Source organism: Triturus cristatus, chromosome 12 (genome assembly GCF_964204655.1).
Source record: "Triturus cristatus chromosome 12, aTriCri1.1, whole genome shotgun sequence".
Taxonomy (NCBI): Eukaryota; Metazoa; Chordata; class Amphibia; order Caudata; family Salamandridae; genus Triturus; species Triturus cristatus.
Genome location: NC_140595.1, coordinates 8,583,136 through 8,606,498, shown reverse-complemented (window position 1 = coordinate 8,606,498; position 23,363 = coordinate 8,583,136). Strand labels below are relative to the sequence as shown.

Genomic DNA, 23,363 nt, shown 5'->3' with positions numbered 1-23,363 from the left:
TCTCAGGTGTTGCCTGATTCCCGCCTTTGCTGGCTCGTGCTCTGGCTCTTAGAGCCGAACCAGACCGGCTCATCTCTTCCCCCAAGGCTGCCCGTGTCCGCCCTCCAGTGCCCCCGCCTCTTGCTTACGACCGCAGCCCTCCACCCAAGTCTTTCCCTTTTCCTCTCAGGCTCAGCCCAGCCCTTGCCCCCCCTCCATCAGTCCCCGCCCCCTCCCTCCTCGGCTGTTGCCTGAGATGTCCCGGGCATCCCCCGGCTGCTGGATTCCTGTCTGTCCCGGGCGGGCACCGGAGGCTCCAGACCCTAGCACCCCTGCAAGAACTGTGACACCCCCACCCTCCGCCACTCACCCCCTCTGCCTCACCCTCCATGCACTTGCTGCCCTCCGCCTGGTGCGTGGCACGCCCGCCCACCGCTCTGTGCCTGGGGCGCACCCATAACTTCTGCCACCCTCTGCCATGTCGGGCACTAATGCCACCCCGAGAGACCCTCTGCCCTGTGTGTGCCACCCTCGCCCCCATCAGACAAGTCTGGGTTGTGCGCCACGCTCTTCCCCATCAGGCCACCTGTGGCCCCCCGGCCGCTGTGTGACGCTTCACAAGCCCTGTGCTCTCCTGCACGGTGCCCAGTTTGTGCCACTCTCATCAGGCGTTTGCTGTTAGTCAGCGCGGTGTGTGCCACCCTCACCAGACGACCTGTGCACACCAGCCAGGTGTGTGCATGCCTCGCCCCTCCGTTCCCCTTACCTGCGTGTGCCACCCTCGCGACTGCGCGCCGGAGTGGTGTGCCAGCCTCGTTCCCCTGCGTGCCTGCCTCGTCCACAACAGACACTCTCCGCTCGGTGTGTGCCAGCCTCGCCTTTGCGCGCCGGACCGGTGTGTGCCACCCTCACCTTGTGCCATGGACCCCATCCGCCGCCTCTGCCTCTACCTGGGCACGATGTCCAGCCTTCTGGCGGCCCCCGGCGCCGGGCACCCCCAGCCCTGCCACATCCTGGCCCGGATCGGGCACACGGTGCGCCTGGGCGCCCTGCTGCCCCTCGGAGGGGGCGCCCAGAGCCGGATCCGCAGCGCCCTGTCCCGGCTCAGCCGCGCTAACCTGCTGCCCTACAACCTGAGCCTGGAGCTGGTGGCTGGGGCGCCTCGGCACCGCGACCCCGACTCCCTGGCGCGCTGGCTGTGCCAGGCGCTGGTGGCACAGGGGGTGGCCGCCGTGCTCGCCTTCCCGCAGTCCCGGGACGAGCAGCTGCAGCTGGACTTCATCTCCGCCTTCCTGGAGGTGCCCGTGGTCAGCATCCTGGAGCAGGAGCAGCAGGTGCCCCTGGGCAGCCAGGTATGGAGGGGGGGGGGGTGCCTGGCCAGCCAGGTATGGAGGGGGGGGGGGGGGCGCTGGGCAGCCAGGTATGGAGGGGGGGGGGTCGCTGGGCAGCCAGGTATGGAGGGAGGGGAGCCTCTGGCCAGGTATGGAGGGGGGGGGGGAGCCTCTGGCCAGCCAGGTATGGAGGGGGGGAGCCCCTGGGCAGCCAGGTATGGAGAGGGGGGGGGGGGAGCCACTGGGCAGCCAGCGATGGAGAAGAGGGGGGAGTGCCCCTGGGCAGCCAGGTATGGAGGGAGGAGGGGAAGGTGGCTCTCTCCAGACGGGTAGGGGTGACGGGAGGGTGCCCCTCTCTAGGCAGGTAGGGGTGAAGTTGCCCATCCCCAGCCAGGTAGGGGTGAGGTAGAGGGTGCCAATCCCCAGCCCGATAGGGGTTGGGGGGGGGGGGGTGGAAGAGGTGTGGCGCCGCGGCCAGGGCGACTGACTCCGGAATCTGGGGATCACGATTAGCCCAGCACCAGGTGACTCTGGGGCAATAGCTTGCTTAATCTTCCCGAGGCCCCCAGCGCCTAGAGACCCTTACGGGTGATTGTTCGCGCTTTACGAATGTGGATTATTATTATCCCCAGCCAGGTAGGGCTAAGGGTGCCCCTCCCCAGTCATTTAGGAGGGAGGGAGAAGCCGTCCCTCGTGCTGGGTAGTGGTGAGGGCGCCCCTCAGAAGTCAGGTAGGGCTGGTGTGGGGAGTCCAATGAAGGGGCGTCTCTCAGCAGCCAGGTAGAGGGGGTTGTGCCGGAGTCCAGAAGGCTGGGTCCGAGAGATGCCTACGAGCTGGCGAATCTAAGGGGTACCGGGTGGGGTGTGGGCGAGCAGGTCTACGTTGCCAGGGGCTTAGCTTCCAGCGGTGCAGCAGATGCAGTGGCACCGGGGTCTAGAGGCCTGTAGGGCCCACTGACCACCCTGTGTGTGAGCTGCGGGATTGGACTGGGGTGCAGACTGTTGGCAGGGTATAGCTTACATTGGTGCAGTGGCACCGGGGCCCCCTTTCCCCCCTGTGTGTGGGCTGCGGGGTCTGGACGGATCCTGAGTGAAGGGTCTGACTCCGCTGTGTAGAGTCCGGCTAATGCGAGCAGGCGTGACGGGGCATGAGCACCAGGGGCGGTTAGGCAGGCCTGGGTGTGGAGTACGGGGTCCAGTCCAGGCCTGGGTGTAGGGTACGGGGTCCAGTCCAGGCCTGGGTGTGGGGTACGAGGTCAGTGCAGGCCTGGGTGTGGGGTCCAGGCCTGGGTGTGGGGTCCAGTTCAGGCCTGGGTGTGGGGTACGGGGTCCAGGGTCCAGTCCAAGCCTGGGTGTGGGGTTCGGGGTCCAGTCCAAGCCTGGGTGTGGGGTTCGGGGTCCAGTCCAAGCCTGGGTGTGGGGTTCGGGGTCCAGTGCAGGCCTGGGTGTGGGGACCGGAGTCCAGTCCAAGACTGGGTGTGGGGTACGGGGTCCAGTCCAATCCTGGGTGTGGGGTTCGGGGTCCAGTCCAGGCCTGGGTGTGGGGTTCGGGGTCCAGTGCAGGCCTGGGTGTGGGGACCGGAGTCCAGTCCAGGACTGGGTGTGGGGTACGGGGTCCAGTCCAATCCTGGGTGTGGGGTTCGGGGTCCAGTCCAGGCCTGGGTGTGGGGTTCGGGGTCCAGTGCAGGCCTGGGTGTGGGGTACGGGGTCCGGTCCAATCCTGGGTGTGGGGTACGGGGTCCGGTCCAATCCTGGGTGTGGGGTTCGGGGTCCAGTCCAGGCCTGGGTGTGGGGTTCGGGGTCCAGTGCAGGCCTGGGTGTGGGGACCGGAGTCCAGTCCAGGACTGGGTGTGGGGTACGGGGTCCGGTCCAATCCTGGGTGTGGTGTTAGGGGTCCAGTCCAGGCCTGGGTGTGGGGTTCGGGGTCCAGTGCAGGCCTGGGTGTGGGGACCGGAGTCCAGTCCAGGACTGGGTGTGGGGTACGGGGTCCAGTCCAATCCTGGGTGTGGGGTACGGGGTCCAGTGCAGGCCTGGTTGTGGGGTACGGGGTGCAGTGCAGGCCCGGGTGTGGGGTACGAGGTCCAGTGGTGACTCACCTGGTGAGGTACAGTGTCCACTACATGGGGTTAGCCGTAGCATCCAACCTACGTCCTTGACCCCTAGGATCCGAAGCCCAGAGATCGAAGGCAATGTGCTGTCCAATGAGAGCTGGCCTGCAGCCAGTGAGAGGCAGAGGCTGGGCAGTAGGGGTGAGCTGTAGGTGCCGAATGAAAGAGGCTGGACAGTAGGGGTGAGTTGTAGATGCTGGGCAGTAGGTGTCAGCTGTAGATGCTGGGCAGCAGGGGTCAGCTGTAGAGGCTGGGCAGTAGGGGCGAGCTGTAGGCACTGAATGGCAGAGGCTGGGCAGTAGAGTGCTAGCTAAAGGCATTTAGTAGGTGCTGTCCAGCAGGGTCAAGCATAGGAACTTGGCTCTATGGGTTGAATGGCAAGGCATGGCCAGTACAGGACGGTCAGCTGTAGGAGTTGAATATAGGTGCTGGGCAATATGGGCTGGAGGGTGCCATCTAGAGGCGTATGGTGGTAGGTGCTAGTCAGGAGGGTGCCAGTTACAAGTATTAAATGGTAGGCACTGGGTAGTAAGGTCTCTGTATAGGACTTGATTGGTAGGGGCTGGGAAATAGGCGTTGGGCAGTAGGGTTGAGCAGTAGGGTCTCTGTTATAGGCGTTGACTGGTCAGCACTGGGCAGTAGTTAGTGTCTTTGAAATAGGGGCTGACTGGTAGGCGCTGGGCAGTAGTGTCTCTGCTCCAGGTGCTGGGCAGTAGGGTCTCTGCTCCAGGCGCTGGGCAGTAGGGTCTCTGCTCCAGGCGCTGGGCAGTAGGGTCTCTGCTCCAGGCGCTGGGCAGTAGGGTCTCTGCTCCAGGTGCTGGGCAGTAGGGTCTCTGCTCCAGGCGCTGGGCAGTAGGGGCTCTGCTCCAGGCGCTGGGCAGTAGGGTCTCTGCTCCAGGCGCTGGGCAGTAGGGTCTCTGCTCCAGGCGCTGGGCAGTAGGGTCTCTGCTCCAGGCGCTGGGCAGTAGGGTCTCTGCTCCAGGCGCTGGGCAGTAGGGGCTCTGCTCCAGGCGCTGGGCAGTAGGGTCTCTGCTCCAGGCGCTGGGCAGTAGGGTCTCTGCTCCAGGCGCTGGGCAGTAGGGTCTCTGCTCCAGGCGCTGGGCAGTAGGGTCTCTGCTCCAGGCGCTGGGCAGTAGGGTCTCTGCTCCAGGCGCTGGGCAGTAGGGTCTCTGCTCCAGGCGCTGGGCAGTAGGGTCTCTGCTCCAGGCGCTGGGCAGTAGGGTCTCTGCTCCAGGCGCTGGGCAGTAGGGTCTCTGCTCCAGGCGCTGGGCAGTAGGGTCTCTGCTCCAGGCGCTGGGCAGTAGGGTCTCTGCTCCAGGCGCTGGGCAGTAGGGTCTCTGCTCCAGGCGCTGGGCAGTAGGGTCTCCGCTCCAGGCGCTGGCAGTAGGGTCTCTGCTCCAGGCGCTGGGCAGTAGGGTGGGCAGTAGGGTCTCTGCTCCAGGTGCTGGCAGTAGGGTCTCTGCTCCAGGCGCTGGGCAGTAGGGTCTCTGCTCCAGGCGCTGGGCAGTAGGGTCTCTGCTCCAGGCGCTGGGCAGTAGGGTCTCTGCTCCAGGCGCTGGGCAGTAGCCCCCCCTCCCCCGGTCCCTTCATCTCCAGATGGCTCTGTAGCTCCCCGGCAGGCAGTAATGGAGCCGGTGCGCGTCGGTAGATTCCCGCCCCTCCTCCCCTCTCTCCCATCATTTGTATTCAGGGGCCTCTTCCCTCTGTCAACAAGTGCCGGCGCTCCTTCCTCGGCTCTGGGATTACCTGAAAACCCGTTTCTCGGGCCCCCAACACCGGCAGCGGAACCCCAAACATTCAGGAGTCGCCCTACCTTCGCAGGTCCATGTAAACAGCATTTCCACCCGCAGTGGCCCTATAACCGGCATTTCCACCCGCAGTCATCCCATAGCCGGCATTTCCACCCGTAATGATCTCTATAACCGGCATTTCCACCCGCCGTGTTTTGTTATCTGTAGTGTCCTTTGACTGGCTTTGCCGTTTCCTGGGGTTCGTATAGCATGCATTGCCACCCCAGGGCTACCTTAACCAGCACCGCCATCCACTTTATTCTGTAACCCTTGGTGTTCCTATAACTGGCATTGCCACCCTTGATGACCCTATAACTGGCATTGCCACCCTTGATGATCCTATAACTGGCATTGCCTCCCTTGGTGATCCTATAAATAGCATGGCCACCCTTGGTGTTCCTATAACTGGCATGGCCACCCTTGGTGTTCCTAAAACTAGCATTGCCACCCTTGGTGTTCCTATAACTGGCATTGCCACCCTTGGTGTTCCTATAACTGGCATTGCCACCCTTGGTGTTCCTAAAACTAGCATTGCCACCCTTGGTGTGCCTGTAACTGACATTGCCACCCTTGGTGTTCCTATAACTGGCATTGCCACCCTTGGTGTTCCTAAAACTAGCATTGCCACCCTTGGTGTTCCTATAACTGACATTGCCACCCTTGGTGTTCCTATAACTGGCATTGCCACCCTTGGTGTTCCTAAAACTAGCATTGCCACCCTTGGTGTTCCTATAACTGACATTGCCACCCTTGGTGTGCCTGTAACTGACATTGCCACCCTTGGTGTTCCTATAACTGGCATTGCCACCCTTGGTGTTCCTAAAACTAGCATTGCCACCCTTGGTGTTCAAGGGTGGCAATGCCAGTTATAGGAACACCAAGGGTGGCAATGCCAGTTATAGGGTGTTCCTTTAACTGGCATTGCCACCCTTGGTGTTCCTGTAACTGACATTGCCACCCTTGGTGTTCCTGTAACTGACATTGCCACCCTTGGTGTTCCTAAAACTGGCATTGCCACCCTTGGTGTTCCTAAAACTAGCATTGCCACCCTTGGTGTTCCTTTAACTGGCATTGCCACCCTTGGTGTTCCTGTAACTGGCATTGCATCTTCCGTGTTCTTGCAGTCGGTATTGTTGGCTGTAGTGTGTGTTGTTAAGTGGAAGCCGGTTTGCTAAAGCCATCCTGGGTACATTCTGAAAGCTTCCCTGTGAATGCATTCCGCCCATTGCTTACCATTGGCTTTCTGGTTTGTAATTCACATTTTCTGGCTTTCTATTTGCCATCTTTATTTGCTTCAGGCTGTGCAACTTGAGATTGTCCCTCCTGTAGCTGAAACTGTATTCTTCCACAAACTCTCTTTCTATAAACCGGCCTTTAAATCTTGTCCTTATCTTGTCACATTTGCTGTGCATTCAAAGACAGAGGTCAAACGTCAGGCTCTCTCTTCCAGGGAGCTTGGTGTTTACTTTTCTTTCCCAATGCCCATGCATGTGAGAAGAAAGGTTGTTGGATGTTTCTTTTCTAGCACACTACAACAACAACAACAACAACAACATGAGCTGGTGCTGATGTTTCAGAATTCGTACAAATGAAGCACATTCCTTTTTGTAATTCTGAGGCACATTCCTTTTTGTAATTCTGAAGTGTGTTGGAAACAAAAATTTTTATTGAGCAAATCACATGACATTTGCTCACATCGTTTGTGTAGTAAAACTGTATTTTTATGCAAATGCAATGGTCATTTCAATTGAAAATGTGTTGTCTGTAATGGCAGTGCGCTACCTCACTGTGCACACTCCACTCGACTTTACTCCATCTACGCCCGTCCACTCTATGCCCTTCCATTCCACTCTACGACGTGCCACTCTACGACGTGCCACTCTACGACGTGCCACTCTACGACGTGCCACTCTACGACGTGCCACTCTACGACGTGCCACTCGACTCCATGCCACTCGACTCCATGCCACTCGACTCCATGCCACCCGACTCCATGCCACCCGACTCCATGCCACTCCATGTATGCCCGTCCACTCTATGCCCGTCCATTCCACTCTGACATGCCACTCCATCTATGCCCGTCCACTCTATGCCCTTCCATTCCACTCTGACATGCCACTCCATCTATGCCCGTCCACTCTATGCCCTTCCATTCCACTCTGACATGCCACTCGATATTGCCATCCTCTGTGTTCCTCCTGTAATTGGCTTTGCCATCCTTTGTGTTCCTCCTGTAATTTGGCATTGCCATGCTCTGTGTTCTTCCTGTGATCGGCATCGCCATCCTAGGTGTTCCTGTAATTGGCATTACCATCCCCACTGTTCCTGTGATGTGCTTTGCCATCCACTGTGTTCCTGTACTTGGCATTGCCATCCTCTGTCTTCCTCCTGTAATCGGCATTGCCATCCTCTGTCTTCCTCCTGTAATCGGCATTGCCATCCTCTGTCTTCCTCCTGTAATCGGCATTGCCATCCTCTGTCTTCCTCCTGTAATCGGCATTGCCATCCTCTGTCTTCCTCCTGTAATCGGCATTGCCATCCTCTGTCTTCCTCCTGTAATCGGCATTGCCATCCTCTGTCTTCCTCCTGTAATCGGCATTGCCATCCTCTGTCTTCCTCCTGTAATCGGCATTGCCATCCTCTGTCTTCCTCCTGTAATCGGCATTGCCATCCTCTGTCTTCCTCCTGTAATCGGCATTGCCATCCTCTGTCTTCCTCCTGTAATCGGCATTGCCATCCTCTGTCTTCCTCCTGTAATCGGCATTGCCATCCTCTGTCTTCCTCCTGTAATCAGCATTGCCATCCTCTGTCTTCCTCCTGTAATTGGCAGTGCCCCAACTGTTTACCCTTCCATGAATGCTGTCTGCACCTGCCCTCTTCCTCCCTGCTCATCCATCATTCATCTGTGTCCTCCACCTGTTCCTGCCCCATCCATCACTCCAGCCTCCCTGCTGGTGTCTGCTGTCTCTTCACAGCTTGTTAGTTCATGTTGGTGCCTGCACCGCTGCTGCCTGTGAGTTCATCACACCTGTGTGTGCTTGCAGAGATGGGAATATGCTTGCCCATGTTCTGTTAGTCATTTGTGGGCACAACTGTACACACATCACACAGGAGTGTATCTACCACTGGTGCTGCGGCTGCAGTGACACCGGGCCCCTTGAACCCTGAAAATTAGTGTATTTTATTACCCCAACAGCAAAGGGGCCCTTTCCCTGACCTGCACCAGGACCTTGCTGTGCTACTGACTATACATGTGGTATATATGTGACCTTCAACACACAATTAACTAGCACCTTGTGACAAAGCCACTGAGAGTTGCTGCTGGCAATCTAAGCCGCCCATCCTTCTGCGGTCGATAAACGAGTATCATTACTCTGAACTGTAGTAACAACTGCTATACAGCGCAAAGACACGACAAAAAGTGTGTTATGAAACACTGTGTAGAAACAAGTGTGCCACGGAGATGAGTCTAGGGTCTGACTCTCTTTAGGGGACGTCATTACTGGTCAGCTGTGGCCCTTACCAGGAGGTGGTCTGAAGCCAGAACCCACGTCATCTGTATTGTTGGGGTATCTGGCACTTGTATAGAGCATAACTGACGCTCATGTGGTATGGTGGCACGCTGCCTCGCATGGTACGGCACCACTCTACCTCGCATGGTACGGCATCACTCTACCTTGTATAGTGTGGAGGCACTCTGTCTCATGTGGTACGGCGGCACTCTGCCACGTGTAGTACGGCAGTATTCTGCCTTGTGTGGTGTGGCAGCACTCTGTCTCGTGTGGTACGGTTGCAATCTGCCTCATGTGGTACGGATGCAATCTGCCTCGTGTGGTACGGTTACAATCTGCCTCGTGTGGTACGGTTGCAATCTGCCTCATGTGGTACGGATGCAATCTGCCTCGTGTGGTACGGTTACAATCTGCCTCGTGTGGTACGGTTGCACTCTGCCTCGTGTGGTACGGTTGCACTCTGCCTCGTGTGGTACGGTTGCACTCTGCCTCGTGTGGTACGGTTGCACTCTGCCTCGTGTGGTACGGTTGCACTCTGCCTCGTGTGGTACGGTTGCACTCTGCCTCGTGTGGTACGGTTGCACTCTGCCTCGTGTGGTACGGTTGCAATCTGCCTCGTGTGGTACGGTTGCAATCTGCCTCGTGTGGTATGGTTGCTCTCTGCCTTGTGTGGTACTCATGTGGTACGGTTGCACTCTGCCTCGTGTGGTACGGTTGCACTTTGCCTCGTGTAGTACTCATGTGGTACGGTTGCAATCTGTCTCGTGTGGTACGGTGTGGTATGGTTGCAATCTGCCTCGTGTGGTACGGTTGCACTCTGCCTCGTGTGGTACGGTTGCACTCTGCCTCGTGTGGTACGGTTGCACTCTGCCTCGTGTGGTACGGTTGCACTCTGCCTCGTGTGGTACGGTTGCACTCTGCCTCGTGTGGTACTGCTGCAATCTGCCTCGTGTGGTATGGCTGCAATCTGCCTCGTGTGGTATGGCTGCAATCTGCCTCGTGTGGTATGGCTGCAATCTGCCTCGTGTGGTATGGCTGCAATCTGCCTCGTGTGGTATGGCTGCAATCTGCCTCGTGTGGTACGGCTGCAATCTGCCTCGTGTGGTACTGCTGCAATCTGCCTGCAATCTGCCTCGTGTGATACTACTGCAATCTGCTTCATGTGGTACTGCTGCAATCTGGCTTGTGTGGTACGGTTGCAATCTGCCTCGTGTGGTACGGTTGCAATCTGCCTCGTGTGGTACGATGGCACTCTGTCTCGTGTGCTACTGTTGCAGTTGCCTCGTGTGGTACAGTTGCAATCTGCCTCGTGTGATACAGTTGCAATCTGCCTCGTGTGGTACGGTTGCAATCTGCCTCGTGTGGTACGGTGGCACTCTGTCTCGTGTGCTACTGTTGCAGTTGCCTCGTGTGGTACAGTTGCAATCTGCCTCGTGTGGTACGGTTGCAATCTGCCTCGTGTGGTACGGTTGCAATCTGCCTCGTGTGGTACGGTGGCACTCTGTCTCGTGTGCTACTGTTGCAGTTGCCTCGTGTGGTACAGTTGCAATCTGCCTCGTGTGATACAGTTGCAATCTGCCTCGTGTGGTACGGTTGCAATCTGCCTCGTGTGGTACGGTGGCACTCTGTCTCGTGTGCTACTGTTGCAGTTGCCTCGTGTGGTACGGTTGCACTCTGCCTCGTGTGGTACGGTTGCAATCTGCCTCGTGTGGTACGGTGGCACTCTGTCTCGTGTGCTACTGTTGCAGTTGCCTCGTGTGGTACAGTTGCAATCTGCCTCATGTGGTACAGTTGCAATCTGCCTCGTGTGGTACGGTTGCAATCTGCCTCGTGTGGTACGGTGGCACTCTGTCTCGTGTGCTACTGTTGCAGTTGCCTCGTGTGGTACGGTTGCACTCTGCCTCGTGTGGTACGGTTGCAATCTGCCTCGTGTGGTACGGTGGCACTCTGTCTCGTGTGCTACTGTTGCAGTTGCCTCGTGTGGTACAGTTGCAATCTGCCTCATGTGGTACAGTTGCAATCTGCCTCGTGTGGTACGGTTGCAATCTGCCTCGTGTGGTACGGTGGCACTCTGTCTCGTGTGCTACTGTTGCAGTTGCCTCGTGTGGTACAGTTGCAATCTGCCTCGTGTGGTACAGTTGCAATCTGCCTCGTGTGGTACGGTTGCAATCTGCCTCGTGTGGTACGGTTGCAATCTGCCTCGTGTGGTACGGCGGTACTCTGTCTCGTGTGTCCGGGTGCCGGTAACAAATCCCAAATGTCAGATATAGCGCCTAGCAGGTAAGAGGCAGTGTGGGACACCTTTGTCCTTCGTCTCCACCCCTAGTTACCCGTCACTTTACTGCAGGTGTCTCTTGGACTGCGCAGACCCTGCTAATGGAGTTGTCAGTTTGAAGCTTTCAAAGGGTTGCACTTGAAGCCTTCCCAGTGTGTGCTTGGTTTACACTGATTCCAGCCAGGGATGTGGCTGTTCTGACGCGCACTAGTCTGGTGACGTCTGAACCTAGGCTTCCGTTAAGGGACAGGCCAGGACTATATTCCTCTCAGCTTGGCTGGAGCTTTGAAGGTTCTCCTAGAAGTACCGACCCCACCCACACCCTCCTCAATTATCTCATCTCAGGTGTCCAGGGTTGGATTGGGATCAAATATTGGCCCAGACACCCTAAAAATAAGCATTTCCAATGCAGTAGTTTGAGCTATTGGCATTGCCAATAATAATGCAACGCCAGTAGCTCACACTTTCAGTAATGGGAGACCTATTGCATTGCAAATGCTTGTTTCGAGTGCCTGCTGTCCACCTCCTGTCAACGGCCGTCAAGGACTGGTTGATGCGGTGAGGAGGAGTAGGGGAAGAAAGAGACATGAGGGTGGGGTAGTGAAGCGAAGCATCGACGGTGCACGTGGGGGTGCGAGAGAAAGCTGGGGGGAGGGCTTAAAAGCAGCAAGAGGAATGCTGCTAACGAGCTAACCAGCAGCATTCGCAGATCGACATGAACAAGCAGGGTGGGGTGGAACTGGGAGCAAGGGAAAGTAAGAGCACAAAGTGCTTGATGTAAATAAAAATATAAAACGAGCACTAGTAAACTAGCAGAAGAGACCGTGGCATAATCGCCACAGTTCCTGACTTCGGACCTGGGGAAACCGGGTTCGAGTCTCTCCGTCGATAAAGCTGTGCCAATAAAAAACAGAATGTAAATACATGACGCTTGTTGTCGTCACTAAAGCAATGGCAGGTATGTTGAGAAAGTTAAAAAAACAAATAAGGAGCAGCTGAGAGCTGCGCTGTTGGGACAACCAGGAGGAACCGTAAACGCGAGGGGGAGTGGCGACCGTGGAAGTGCCAAAAACGAAACAAAATTAAGATTGTGCAAAGCCTGTAAAAGTTTAAATAAAAAATAACATCCTGTGAAGGGCAGAATGTGCAGCGGTGAAGGGGAAGCACTGGTTAATTATACAGCTGAGCACCTTTCAGCATACGCAAGTAAAGATAACATGCATGCATGAGCAGAGGCAGGCCAACAAAAAAGAAAAGAGTGCCCTCCAAGTCCTATAAATTAACAAAGAGTAACAGTGGCAGTCCTCATGGGAGGTTACACAAGTAGAAAAGGAGGGACTACTAAGCACATTAACCAATTAAAAGCAGGCATTTAGGAAGGACAGCAAGAAGTAGTAATTAAAAAGATTAGTGTTTTTTTCAAGCCCATATCTCAGTTACAGCATGTCCCGAAGACAGTGCATGCGCTGCCTAGGCGAGAGCTAACCAGATCCCTGATACAGCATGTCTCGAAGACAGCGCATTCGCTGCCTAGGCGAGAAGTAAATCATATCCCAGATACAACATGTCTCGAAGAGGCATTGCAAGCACTGCCTAGGCGAGAACTAAACCATATCCCCGATACAGCATGCCTCAAAGACAGTGCATGCGCTGCCTAGTCGAGAACTAAACCATATCCCAGATACAGCATGCCTCGAAGACAGCGCATGCGCTGCCTAGGCGAGAACTAAACCATATCCCAGATGCAGCATGTCTCGAAGACAGCGCATGCGTTGCCTAGGCGAGAGCTAAACCATATCCCTGATACAGCATGTCTCGAAGAGACACTGCAAGGGCTGCTTAGGCGAGAACTGAAAAAGGGGCCTCACACTTGCGGATTGCGCCTTTTTCGTAAAACACTGCCCCAGTGTTTTAAGTATTATGAAAAAAAGGGGAGGGGGGTGTCTAAAAGAGGCATGCTTTTTTAACCTCACTGCAAATGCTGCCAGCCCTCTTTGTGCAAGGGTTAGTTCACACTGGTGACCCACACCTGAATATAAGTGAGGCCTCTTTCGCTCAGCCCCCCCCCCCTGCTCAATCTGCATACATTGATGGCCCGGCCCAGGGAGATGCTGGGAATGACCTATCCGATCCCTTGGTAAAAGGTCTGTGAGGCCACGCCGGGCCGCTGGCGGCATCTGAACAGCAAAGACACAGCCCAAATCGGCCTCCATGCTGCCCAGAAAACTGGCCCCCTGCCCGCCTTCCCAGTCTGCCCCTGTATCCTAGGAGTGGCCGTCACTCCTCCTCTAGCTGCAGTCTGATGCCTCGGCCTGATCCTGCAAAGGGAGCCCGTCCTTCTGAAGCCTTGTCATGTAGAGAACAGGCAGGTTGTGCGCCTGCAGTGGCGAAGCGACATACAAGCAATTTCTGCAGCAGAAAGGAGACCCAACCAGCGAGGACCCGAATAGTGGCTTCTGGGTGAACAGCATTAAAACAACTGCAAAGACGATGTGAGCCAGGTGAATAAAAGTGGATTTTCTGCACTGGGCGGTAGGGTCTGCAGGTCTTTGATGAGACGTTGGATGTCTTTGAGGCTCATCACTGCAGGTTCAGGGGGTCTGTAGGGCAGGGCGCCTCCTGTCTGGTGTGAAAGGAGCGGGGCCTTCGCAGGGTTCAAGTAGGAAGTGTTTCTGGAGGAAGAGCTGTCTTCTTCCGGGTGATGGGTGCCTTTCTGTCCAGGGTGAGTCCACTGAGTTCTCTTTGGCTGTCAATTGGGGCCTCAGTCCACAGGGGTCTTGTCCCAGATCCCGGCTCTGCGTCTTTCTTCCTCTCGGCCACTTCAAGCATGGCTGTCTGTACATCACAGCTGGACAGACAGCACTAGGCTCCGTCCAGGCAGAGTGTTGTGATGCGTCGAGACACAGGGAGCACACAACAAGGCGCCACAGACTGAGGGGATGACACACACATGATGTATGATGATGCCGCTGCGTCTCATGGTATTAGTACATGTATCTACCTCCCCTTTACCAGCCCCACGTGTTTTGGATAGGGTGACCAACCATCCTTAAATTTCACGGACTGCCCGTAATTTGGGCCTCTTGTCCGTTGTCCGTAAGGGTTTCTACCACGGACGCCTTTTGTCTGTAGTTTCAGACATTGGCGTGAGCTGCCCCCTGCATGCAGCCTGCGAGTCCTGTACTCTCACTGCAGGGCCAGCCCGCGCTCCTGCTGTGATCAGTGCCCTGCAGCTGCCCCTCCCTGACCTGGCACAGACGGCTATCAGGCCCAGTATCAATCTGTATGTTGGCCTAATTATCACATACAGAATGATAATGGGCCTCTCTGCCCAGTGACAGCATTTCGGATCCAGTGTTTTTTTGCAGTGGGGGAGAGGGGGCATGTAAGGTCTGAGAAGCCGCCTGCTTTGATCTTTTTCTACACTTTTTTTTTGTTTGAAAATGCAAACGCAGGTGTTCAAGATTCACTGGCATACACAACAGATGCAGTGAGTGCGAGGTTCTCTGAACCTAATATAAACGTATTTTGACTTGTGCTTGTGTTGGTTGTCCATTTACTTATGCACTATTGCGCGAATTCTTCTGATGCGTATGCAAAACGTACAGAATTTTTGTCCTGAATACTGACCTTCTGTCCTGAATTTTGACCTTTAGTCCTGAATTTTTGCACTCACTGTCCTGAATTTGTACCCAAGCCAGTTGGTCACTCTAGTTTTGGATCGTCGGTCCCCAGCCGGTTTGTCTGTCTCTCGCTTTGACTGCTTCGTCCCTTTGAAGTACTTCCCCCCCTGCCAGTCCGCCTGACACTATCTGCAATCCTTATCCCCTTTACCATTCTCCCCTCTACCTTCCATTCCCCATCCGACGTGTCTTGGCTATGCTTTGCGTTAATATCTCTTGGTATTGTGTAATCACTGTTTTTCTCCTGTTTACTCTTGGCTCCTGCAACTGATGTAATGTTGTAACCTGTAATTCGCTGATCCTCATGTAAAGTGCTCTGATACCTCCGTGTCTAGCCTGAGCTATATAAAACGCTGCAAATAATAAATAAAATAGTACAGTGTGAGCCAGGAGAGCTATGTGTGAGTGACTTTACTACATAATACCCAGGGTAGAGACAGCACCGCCCTCCATAACTTCCCTGAGCATAGGAAGCCTTTGCTGGTTGGGGGATAGGAAGCCTGTGCTGATTGGGGGATAAGAAGCCTGTGCATTTTGGGGGATAAGAAGCCTGTGCTGTTTGGGGGCATAGGAAGCCTGTGCTGTTTGGGGGCATAGGAAGCCTGTGCTGTTTGGGGGCATAGGAAGCCTGTGCTGTTTGGGGGCATAGGAAGCCTGTGCTGTTTGGGGGCATAGGAAGCCTGTGCTGTTTGGGGGCATAGGAAGCCTGTGCTGATTTGGGGATAGGAAGCTTGTGCTGATTGGGAGCATAGGAAGCCTGTGCTTTTTCAGGGATAGGAAGCCTGTGCTTTTTCAGGGATAGGAAGCCTGTGCTGATTGGGGGATAGGAAGCCTGTGCTGATTGGGGGATAGGAAGCCCGTGCTGATTGGGGGATAGGAAGCCTGTTCTGATTGGGGGATAGGAAGCCTGTTCTGATTGGGGGCATAGGAAGCCTGTGCTGATTGGGGGCATAGGAAGCCTGTGCTGATTGGGGGCATAGGAAGCCTGTGCTGATTGGGGGCATAGGAAGCCTGTGCTGATTGGGGGCATAGGAAGCCTGTGCTGATTGGGGGCATAGGAAGCCTGAGCTGATTGGGGGCATAGGAAGCCTGAGCTGATTGGGGGATGGGTCGCCTGTGCTGATTAGGCTATTCCACGCCCGTCGATTGAACTTGAAGGGGCAGCTTGTTCCGGGTTCTATCTCAGGGTTTTGAAATGAAGTAGTTACCTTGCATACAGCCATATTTTCACCCCTCTCAGGTGTCTGCCTCTAAAGGCTTTGTTGAAACGTGGCTGGTAGTGAGTTCCAGAGCTCGGCAGCTTGTACTGAGAAAGTGATTCCTTATGGTAAGGTGGTGCGATGACAAGTGGTGCGAGCTTGAAGCGCAGTGTTCTGTCTGCTTGAATTTAAGGTACCTTATGGCGCTCCCTTTCCTTGGGCGTCTGTCGACAGTGCGGCGTGACTTGAACGTTGTCTCCTAGCTATGGTCAGCTGGTGTCTCGATTGCAGGACTGGAGTCCAGCGCACTCTTGGGTGGGGGTGGAGATGGGCTCTTTTGACAGCGTTGTGGATTACTTGTAATGTGCGTGTGATGGACGCGGGTATAGGGTGTTGGCAGAGCCAAGCTTGGAGACTACGTGTATTAGGATGCCATGAATTTCTGTTCAATCCCAGGTATGGGAAGAAGCGACGTAGTGTTTTCACTGTGTATAGAAGGCGCTCTCTTTCGTTGCTAACATGCGGTCCGAATCTGAGGTTACTCTGAGGCTTCAGGCTTCTCTTGATGTGGGACGGGCCTCGGGCCATCCAGCGGTGGACGGATGTCCTTGCGTCTGTCCACAGGTCATGAGCTCTGTCTTGGCTTCAGGTAGCTGCTCCTTATCCGTGCACTCAATGCACAGAGGCGAGTCTCGACTTGTAGAGGTCTCTGGGCCATCTCTTTTTAGAATTATTTGCATGTCATCTGCATAGTTGTAACACGTGAAGTCGAATGGTCTAATCCTGGTCTGAATGCTCACCGTTGCCCTGGTATCAGGTTATTTTCCTCCGTAAACTTTGAAAACTAGCTGGCCATAGATCTGTGTCTGTGGTGTCGAGGGCTCAAGCTGCTTCTCGTTGTGCTCTAATGAGGCAATCTTTCAGCTCGGCGGGGAATGAACCTAGCTCTCGGGGCTTGTAGCGTGAGCTTCTAGACTCCTCCGTCGCAAAGGTTGTGCAAAGGGTATCTTTGAAGATTTTTGAGGTGCTCGGACTGAAAGTGGTCCTGTCGATCTGGTCTCTTTCATGATGCTGTGTGACTCTTTTTCAGAGAGTGTCTTGAAGGAGTTGAGAACAGGGCGAGTGATGTTGTCTCACTTCCTGGTGGTTCTGTCGTGTGTAAGAGGTGTCGTAGCTATTTTTTCCAAAGAGTTCCATGGAAATTTTGCAATGGAAGTTGTGGAGTTCCTGGATTGCGGAGTTCTGCCACAAATCTGTGGGGTATTTTGGATGGCCGGTTCGCGTCAGTTGTGCGTGTGGCGAAGTGTTGTGGTCCCGATGACGGTTTTGTAGACTCGGTTTGTCGGCGTGGTGTGATTCTTTTTCATCCCTTGGTTTCCTTCAGTTGGTTGTAGTACTTTGAGTTGTTTTCATTCTTTTGATCTCATTCCTGCATGTGGTTAACCCTGAGTGTGTTTATTGGGTGTGGTTGTCCAGTGCCGTGAGATTCCGGTTCTAGAAGGCGTCACGGCCATTTCAACCATTAGGCAAGACTAGGCCGCTGCCTACGGCGGCAAAAGGGGGAGGGCGGCAAAAAACATGAATTTGGCCTTTGACCTCAAAAGCGCATTGGGTAGTACTTTCTACAATTCGACGTGACGTCACGTTCGGCGCCACGGACGGGGGCCGTGTGTGCCGATTTCCCGCTTCTGATCTGATCGGAGTCGGACGTCTGTGCCCGCATGGTCGCACCCTGTGCTGACCCCAAGGTGCCTGCCCGCATCTGTTCTTCTGGGTGGTAAAATTACCACCTTATATGACATCATATCTACTCTTGCGTGTTACTCTGGGAACAAAGTAAAAGACGTTTAAATTCGCAAGACACTTGCTGGGCGTAGAGCACTGTTCCCCATCCAGTGCTTCAAATGGGCAGATACTTACAGGCACCGAGTACCCGCACTTCATTAATTCAAAGGGGAGAGCACCTGCACTTAGCAGTGATGCAGTGCTTTTAGCACAAGAGTACCCGCACTTCTGAGAAGCAAACCGGTAATCTGAGATACCGAGTACCTACACTTTAAGATTCCTTGGCTATGTCAAGAACTAAGCATGACGCAATGGTGCTCCGCGGGTCCCGGTAGGAGTCGCACTGGTCCCACTGCGCGTCACCGGTTTCATTTATCCGCTGCCTTTTAAGGGGCTGGTGGGGAGGGCACAGGGCGGGGGTGTGACAGCACTGGCTATTTACGACTCGGTGTCGATGCCTGATCAGCAAGTAGAAGAACTACACTGCTTGCGCTGATCCGACAGGAAATCCTCGATACGTGTATTTGGCACCACAGTGAAACACTACTGTACCAAACACCTCCGTGGGTGCTCGTTTCAAAGCCAGTGCTGTGGCACCTACGTATGGTAACCTTCCTGCCTCACCGTCCCAGACTCTAAGCATGTACACCTCAGTTAAAACTTCCACAGTCCTGTCCACCCTGCTCCCCTGGACCGGCAGCGCCCTCTTCACCAGCTCTCCCCACACCCCAACAGTAAGCACACCCTGCTGTCCTCTCATATTATCCACCATGTACCTGGCATGAACGGGAAGATAAAGTTTGCGTATGTACTCATCTTATGGGAGCCTCATAGTGAGACCGTGGTATGGGGAATATGGGTGTAAATAATGTAACTTATCATTAGGGGCGCATTTGTAGCGACTACACACATTGGTGGAAATTCTGCCACAGACTTTCAGCCATTGCTAGAAATTCCGCAGGACGGTAGGTTTGCTCATTTTAGCAGGAATCCATCTGGTGATTTACGCCTTCCTAGGGGGCAGGTCAAAATATGGCAACATTCCCTTTGCGGGCGCGCATGGTTGCAAAATCTGCAGCGGAAGGAAGGTGCTTCTGCGGCTCAAACTCTGAACCTGACCCTTGTTGTATTTGCGTCTGTAGAATAGGTCTGCAATATGAACAATCTTGCAATCCCATACTACGGCTCAATACCGCATTCATACTAACGCCGCTGTAGAATGATGAGTTTGCATCTACCTCACATCCTGCTGGGGGCAAACCCTGTACTTATCTGGTGCAAGGGTGAAAAAGGTAGTGGTTAAACGTGTTTCTAATATTGAATTTATTTTTACTGATTTTCAACCATTACCTATTATGATCACGCACATTTCCTCACCCGTTTGAGGTTCTTCTAGATATTCTCCGTAGGCTACCTCTCTATTGAACCCTCCCTCTAATCTGTCGCTCATCTCTCTCCACTCTTTCTGCTTCCTGTTAATTCACATGTTCTCACTTTTCACTCACCCCTTTAAGACTCCTGGTGCTGAATGTCTTGTTGGGTGAGTCATGCTGAGCAGTAGTGGGGCTCCCTACCAGGGACTATTCGCCCCTCTGCTGGGAGGGACGGGGGTGAGAGGGGTCAGCAAATTAATGAGGAGAGGCAACGCAGAGTCTGGTTGCGAGACCGAGCACAAGCCACTGAAGTTGAGAGAGAAATTTAAAAACTAAATGAACAGTGCTTATTTAGTTATTTAATGTTTGATGTGTTTTATTGTTTAATATTGAATACAAGTTCTTTTATGTCTAATACACAAATTCTTCTAGCCTGGATGACAGGGGGAGAGAGTGATGGTAGTAAAAGGGTGGGGGCGTCATTCTTCAGTTCTCGCCTAGGGCGGCAAAAACACCTAGAAACGGCCCTGGAAGGCGTGCATGTCCTGAGGTCGCTTGTTTATTGGGGTCCTTGCAAGTTGAGTTGTTTTTTGAGGTCTAGTTTCTCCCCTTGTCTGTGTATGTCAAGGAAGTGCATGCGTGTTCACGTGGTTGGTCTATCATGCATGTGTATGTTTGTGTGTGCATGTATTTGTATCAGCTGTGCCATATACATATGGAAATTGGTCTGTAGGTATCAGCCGCATCATGTTTACCTATATACATGTGTGTGTGTGTATATTTCTGAATATATCTCTTGCAGGTCGTGTGTTGGTTAGGGTGTCTGTTACATAACGTGCACCTGTTCTTTGAATCCTTCGAGGGTGTGTGCTCGTACACATGTTCAGCTTTGAGTGTATTTGTATGCGTGTGCAGGCATCGCCTGTCGCTTGCCGTGGAAGAGATTCATATTTGCATATATATTGCACTTACCTGGTTAACGGACACGGATTGTGCTGGTTTGCTTTCCTAATGGGAGGCCGTTTAAACATTGTTCCTCCTTGAGAGTTGTCCAAGGTCACACAGGGGAGCGGGGGCAGCCGGGACTTGCGCCCTCAGCTGTTCCCGGGAGTGATGCGCACCCGCTGTCAGCGCAGGGCCGGAGGTGGCAGCTCTGCGTGTAATACAAGGATTCAAGGCATGTCTGACAGGGGGAGGGCTGGGCTGGGGCGAGGGAGAGAGAGAGGGGCAGAGATGAGGGAGTGAGAGCCAGCCAGAGCTGAAGAGAGAGGAGGAGGAGAGAGGCCCAGGGGGAGGGCTGAGCTGGGGCGAGAGAGAGAGAGAGAGAGGCAGCACTGGAGAGGGAAGAGGGAGAGACCCAGGCAAAGGGCTGAGATGGAGAGAGAGAGAGACTCAGGGAGGAGGGCTCAGCTGGAGCGAGGGGAGAGAAAGAGCGAGAGACAGGCAGAGCTGAAGAAAGGAGAAAGGGAGGAGAGACCCAGGGGAGGGCTGGGGGGGGGGGGGGGAGAGGGAGAGCCAAGAAGAGAGAGAGACACCCCCAGGGGGAGGGGGAGCGGGGGGTGGAGAGACAGGCTGGCAGAGCTGGTGAGACCCAGAGAAAGAGAGAGACCCAGACAGAGGCCTGAGAGAGAGAGAGAGAGAGTGTGAGTGAGAAGCCGGGGAGACCCACAATGAGGGCTGAGAAAGAGAGCTGGAGAGAGAGAGACAGGCAGAGTTGGAGAGAGGGGGAGAGACCTAGGGGGAAGGCTGAGCTGAGGGGGGTGGGGGGGGGAGAGAGAGAGAGGGGCAAAGCTGAATAGAGGGGGGAGCCAGGGAGAGCTTGCGAGAAATAGAGAGACCCAGGGGAGGGCTGAGGGGAGGGGGGGGGAGAGACAGGCAGAGACAGGCAGACAGAGCTGGAGAGACCCAGAGAGAGAGAAAGCGAGAGAGAGATACCTGAGAGACCCAGACAGAGGCTTGCGAGAGAGAGCTGAAGAGAGATGGAGAGTAAGTGAGAGGCTGGGGAGACCCACACCTAGGGCTGAGAGGCAGAGCCGGAGAGAGAGAGACAGGCAGAACTGGAGAGGCCCAGGCAGAGGAGAGAGCGAGAGACACAGACAGAGGGCTGAGAAAGAGAGCTGGAGAGAGAATGGGGGAGGCCCAGGGGAGGGCTGAGCTGAAGCGAGGTGAGAGAGAGGTAGAGCTGGAGAGAGAAGGGGGAGGGCTGAACTGGAGAGAGAGAGAGAGAGAGAGAGAGACCCAGGGAGAGGGCTGAGATGGAGAGAGAGTGAGAGACCCAGGGAGAGGGCTGAGATGGAGAGAGAGAGAGAGACACCCAGGGAGAGGGCTGAGATGGAGAGAGAGAGAGAGAGAGAGAGAGACCCAGGGCGTGGGCTAAGATGGAGAGAGACCCACGCAGAGGGCTGGGCTGGAGAGAAGGGGGAGAGAAGACATGCTGAGGTTGTGGGCTGAGATGGACAGACAGACCTGGGCAACAGGGCGACCAATAGGCTGCTGGGAAAGGTGGGGGGGGCTCAGACGAGAGAGAACATAAGGGGCATGGGGGAGACAGATCCAAGGAAGGTGTGGAGGGCCCACAGAGGCTGGGGTGGTCAAGAGAGACAGTGGGGAGCGAAAGGGGACGGCGGGCAAAGAGGGGCAACAAGAGAGATCCTGGGAAGAGAGGTGTGTGGAAGTCAATGAAGAGGGAGGCGGGTGATGGCGGAGGGCAGGCCCTGTGGAGGGAGATGTGAAAGGGAGGGCAGGTGAGACTGGGGTGTGAAGGAGGCAGGTAGATGAGGTAAGACCTGGGGATTGGGGGGGGGGGCAGATGGTTTCAGGGAGGTGCATGTAACGGGTGATGGAGAGAGGAGAACAGAAACTCTGCAGTAAGATGCGAGGACATCTAAGGATGGATGCCAGACACTGGGGGAGAGAGGAGCCCAGGTTGGGTTGAATTGTATAGCGCACTGATCCCCCGAGAGGGTATCCAGGCCCTTGGGCAGTTGTGTGGTCCCCAGAGGGTATTATCCAGTAACACCTGTTGACACAGGATATTCCTTGGTATTTCCAAAGACCGTAGATCCAGAGGGAAGACGCCGGTCTGGGGTTGGATATTGATGTCTGGGTTGTATTCATGTAGTGAAAGGCCCAACATTAAAACCCTTGCCTTCAATGGAGGTCTTCCTTTAAGACGATGTGTCTCATGCAAAGGTACGAAGACGATTTATGCGAGTAACTGCCCTATGTCAGACCCACGTCAAATAAAAAACAAAATTCAAAAAAATGAGCACAAAATTAAACTGTGAACTCAAAACACAAAATCCTGTTTGGCTGGCCCTTTTACGGATCATCCACACAGCATGGCTTTAAAGCGCGTGTGATCCCAGAGAAGCCATAAAAGGATATTTACTCCAGAGGAGAGCACATGGATGGATTGAGAACTTAGACGCTTTGAGACCCATGAGCTTGAATGAAGGTCCGGCTACAAGCTGCTTCTATAACTGCTATGGAATAAAGACTGTGATCTTCTCGAAAGAAAGCTTAGGAAACGTGACTAAAGACAAAAGGGGGACTTTAACTTGATATTGGAAATTATTTGGCGCATATATAGATAACAGACCATTTCTGAATCCTCCGTGGAAGAGGAATCATTTATCCCGAAATATAGGGAAGAGGAAATTAAGTTACTCCAAAAGCAAATATTGATTGTAGGAGGCTGGCTTAATATATGGTGCTTAAGTGTAGCACCCTGCACTAATCCAGACAACCCTTATGGTGATTTTAGTGGTCGTAGACAACCTTAGAAAGCTCTCTAAGTGGTAGCTGCAGAGAGCAGCCTTCAGGCTTATCTTGAAGGAGTGTAAAGCAGCTTGTTTTACCAGTTTAATCAATAGTGTAAGTCAAATGAAAGGAAACCACAGTGTTTATATTAAAATAAGTCTATTTATTACACAACACTCACTAACTCGTTGGTATATCTCCTACCGGGAGATATCAACACAATATGCAAAAATACTTTGAAATAATCAGGTAAGTAGCACACACATGCAAGGGTCTCTAGGGTGAGACCAAACCATATTTTAAGAAAGGGAATTGTGAACTGCAAAGCAGAACGGGACTTGGACCAGAAGACCCAGAGGAGCCAGGGATACACGGAACCACCCTAGGTAAGTACTCAGGAACCCCACGGAGGCCGTGTGCAGAGTGGAAACACAGCCACGTGCCCAATAGAAATCAATGGAGAAGTTACTGTTGCAGTTTTGAAGAAGGACCCTTCCCGGAGGACCTGGAAGAAACCTTTGGAAGACAGAAGGTTGAAGAACCACCCCACCCGTGGATGTTCCAGGA

General features: G+C 54.3%; 1 protein-coding gene across 1 annotated transcript in view; it reads left to right on the top strand.

Annotated features, from left to right (window-relative positions):
* The first annotated feature begins 246 nt into the window (after positions 1-246).
* Positions 247-23,363, top strand: part of GRIN3B (glutamate ionotropic receptor NMDA type subunit 3B) — a 187,229-nt gene continuing 164,112 nt past the window's right edge. The window contains exon 1 of the mRNA XM_085638494.1: positions 247-1,331. Within this exon, the coding sequence (XP_085494620.1) occupies positions 720-1,331 (612 nt within the window). The 5' untranslated portion in view covers positions 247-719. The remainder of the gene's footprint in view (positions 1,332-23,363) is intronic.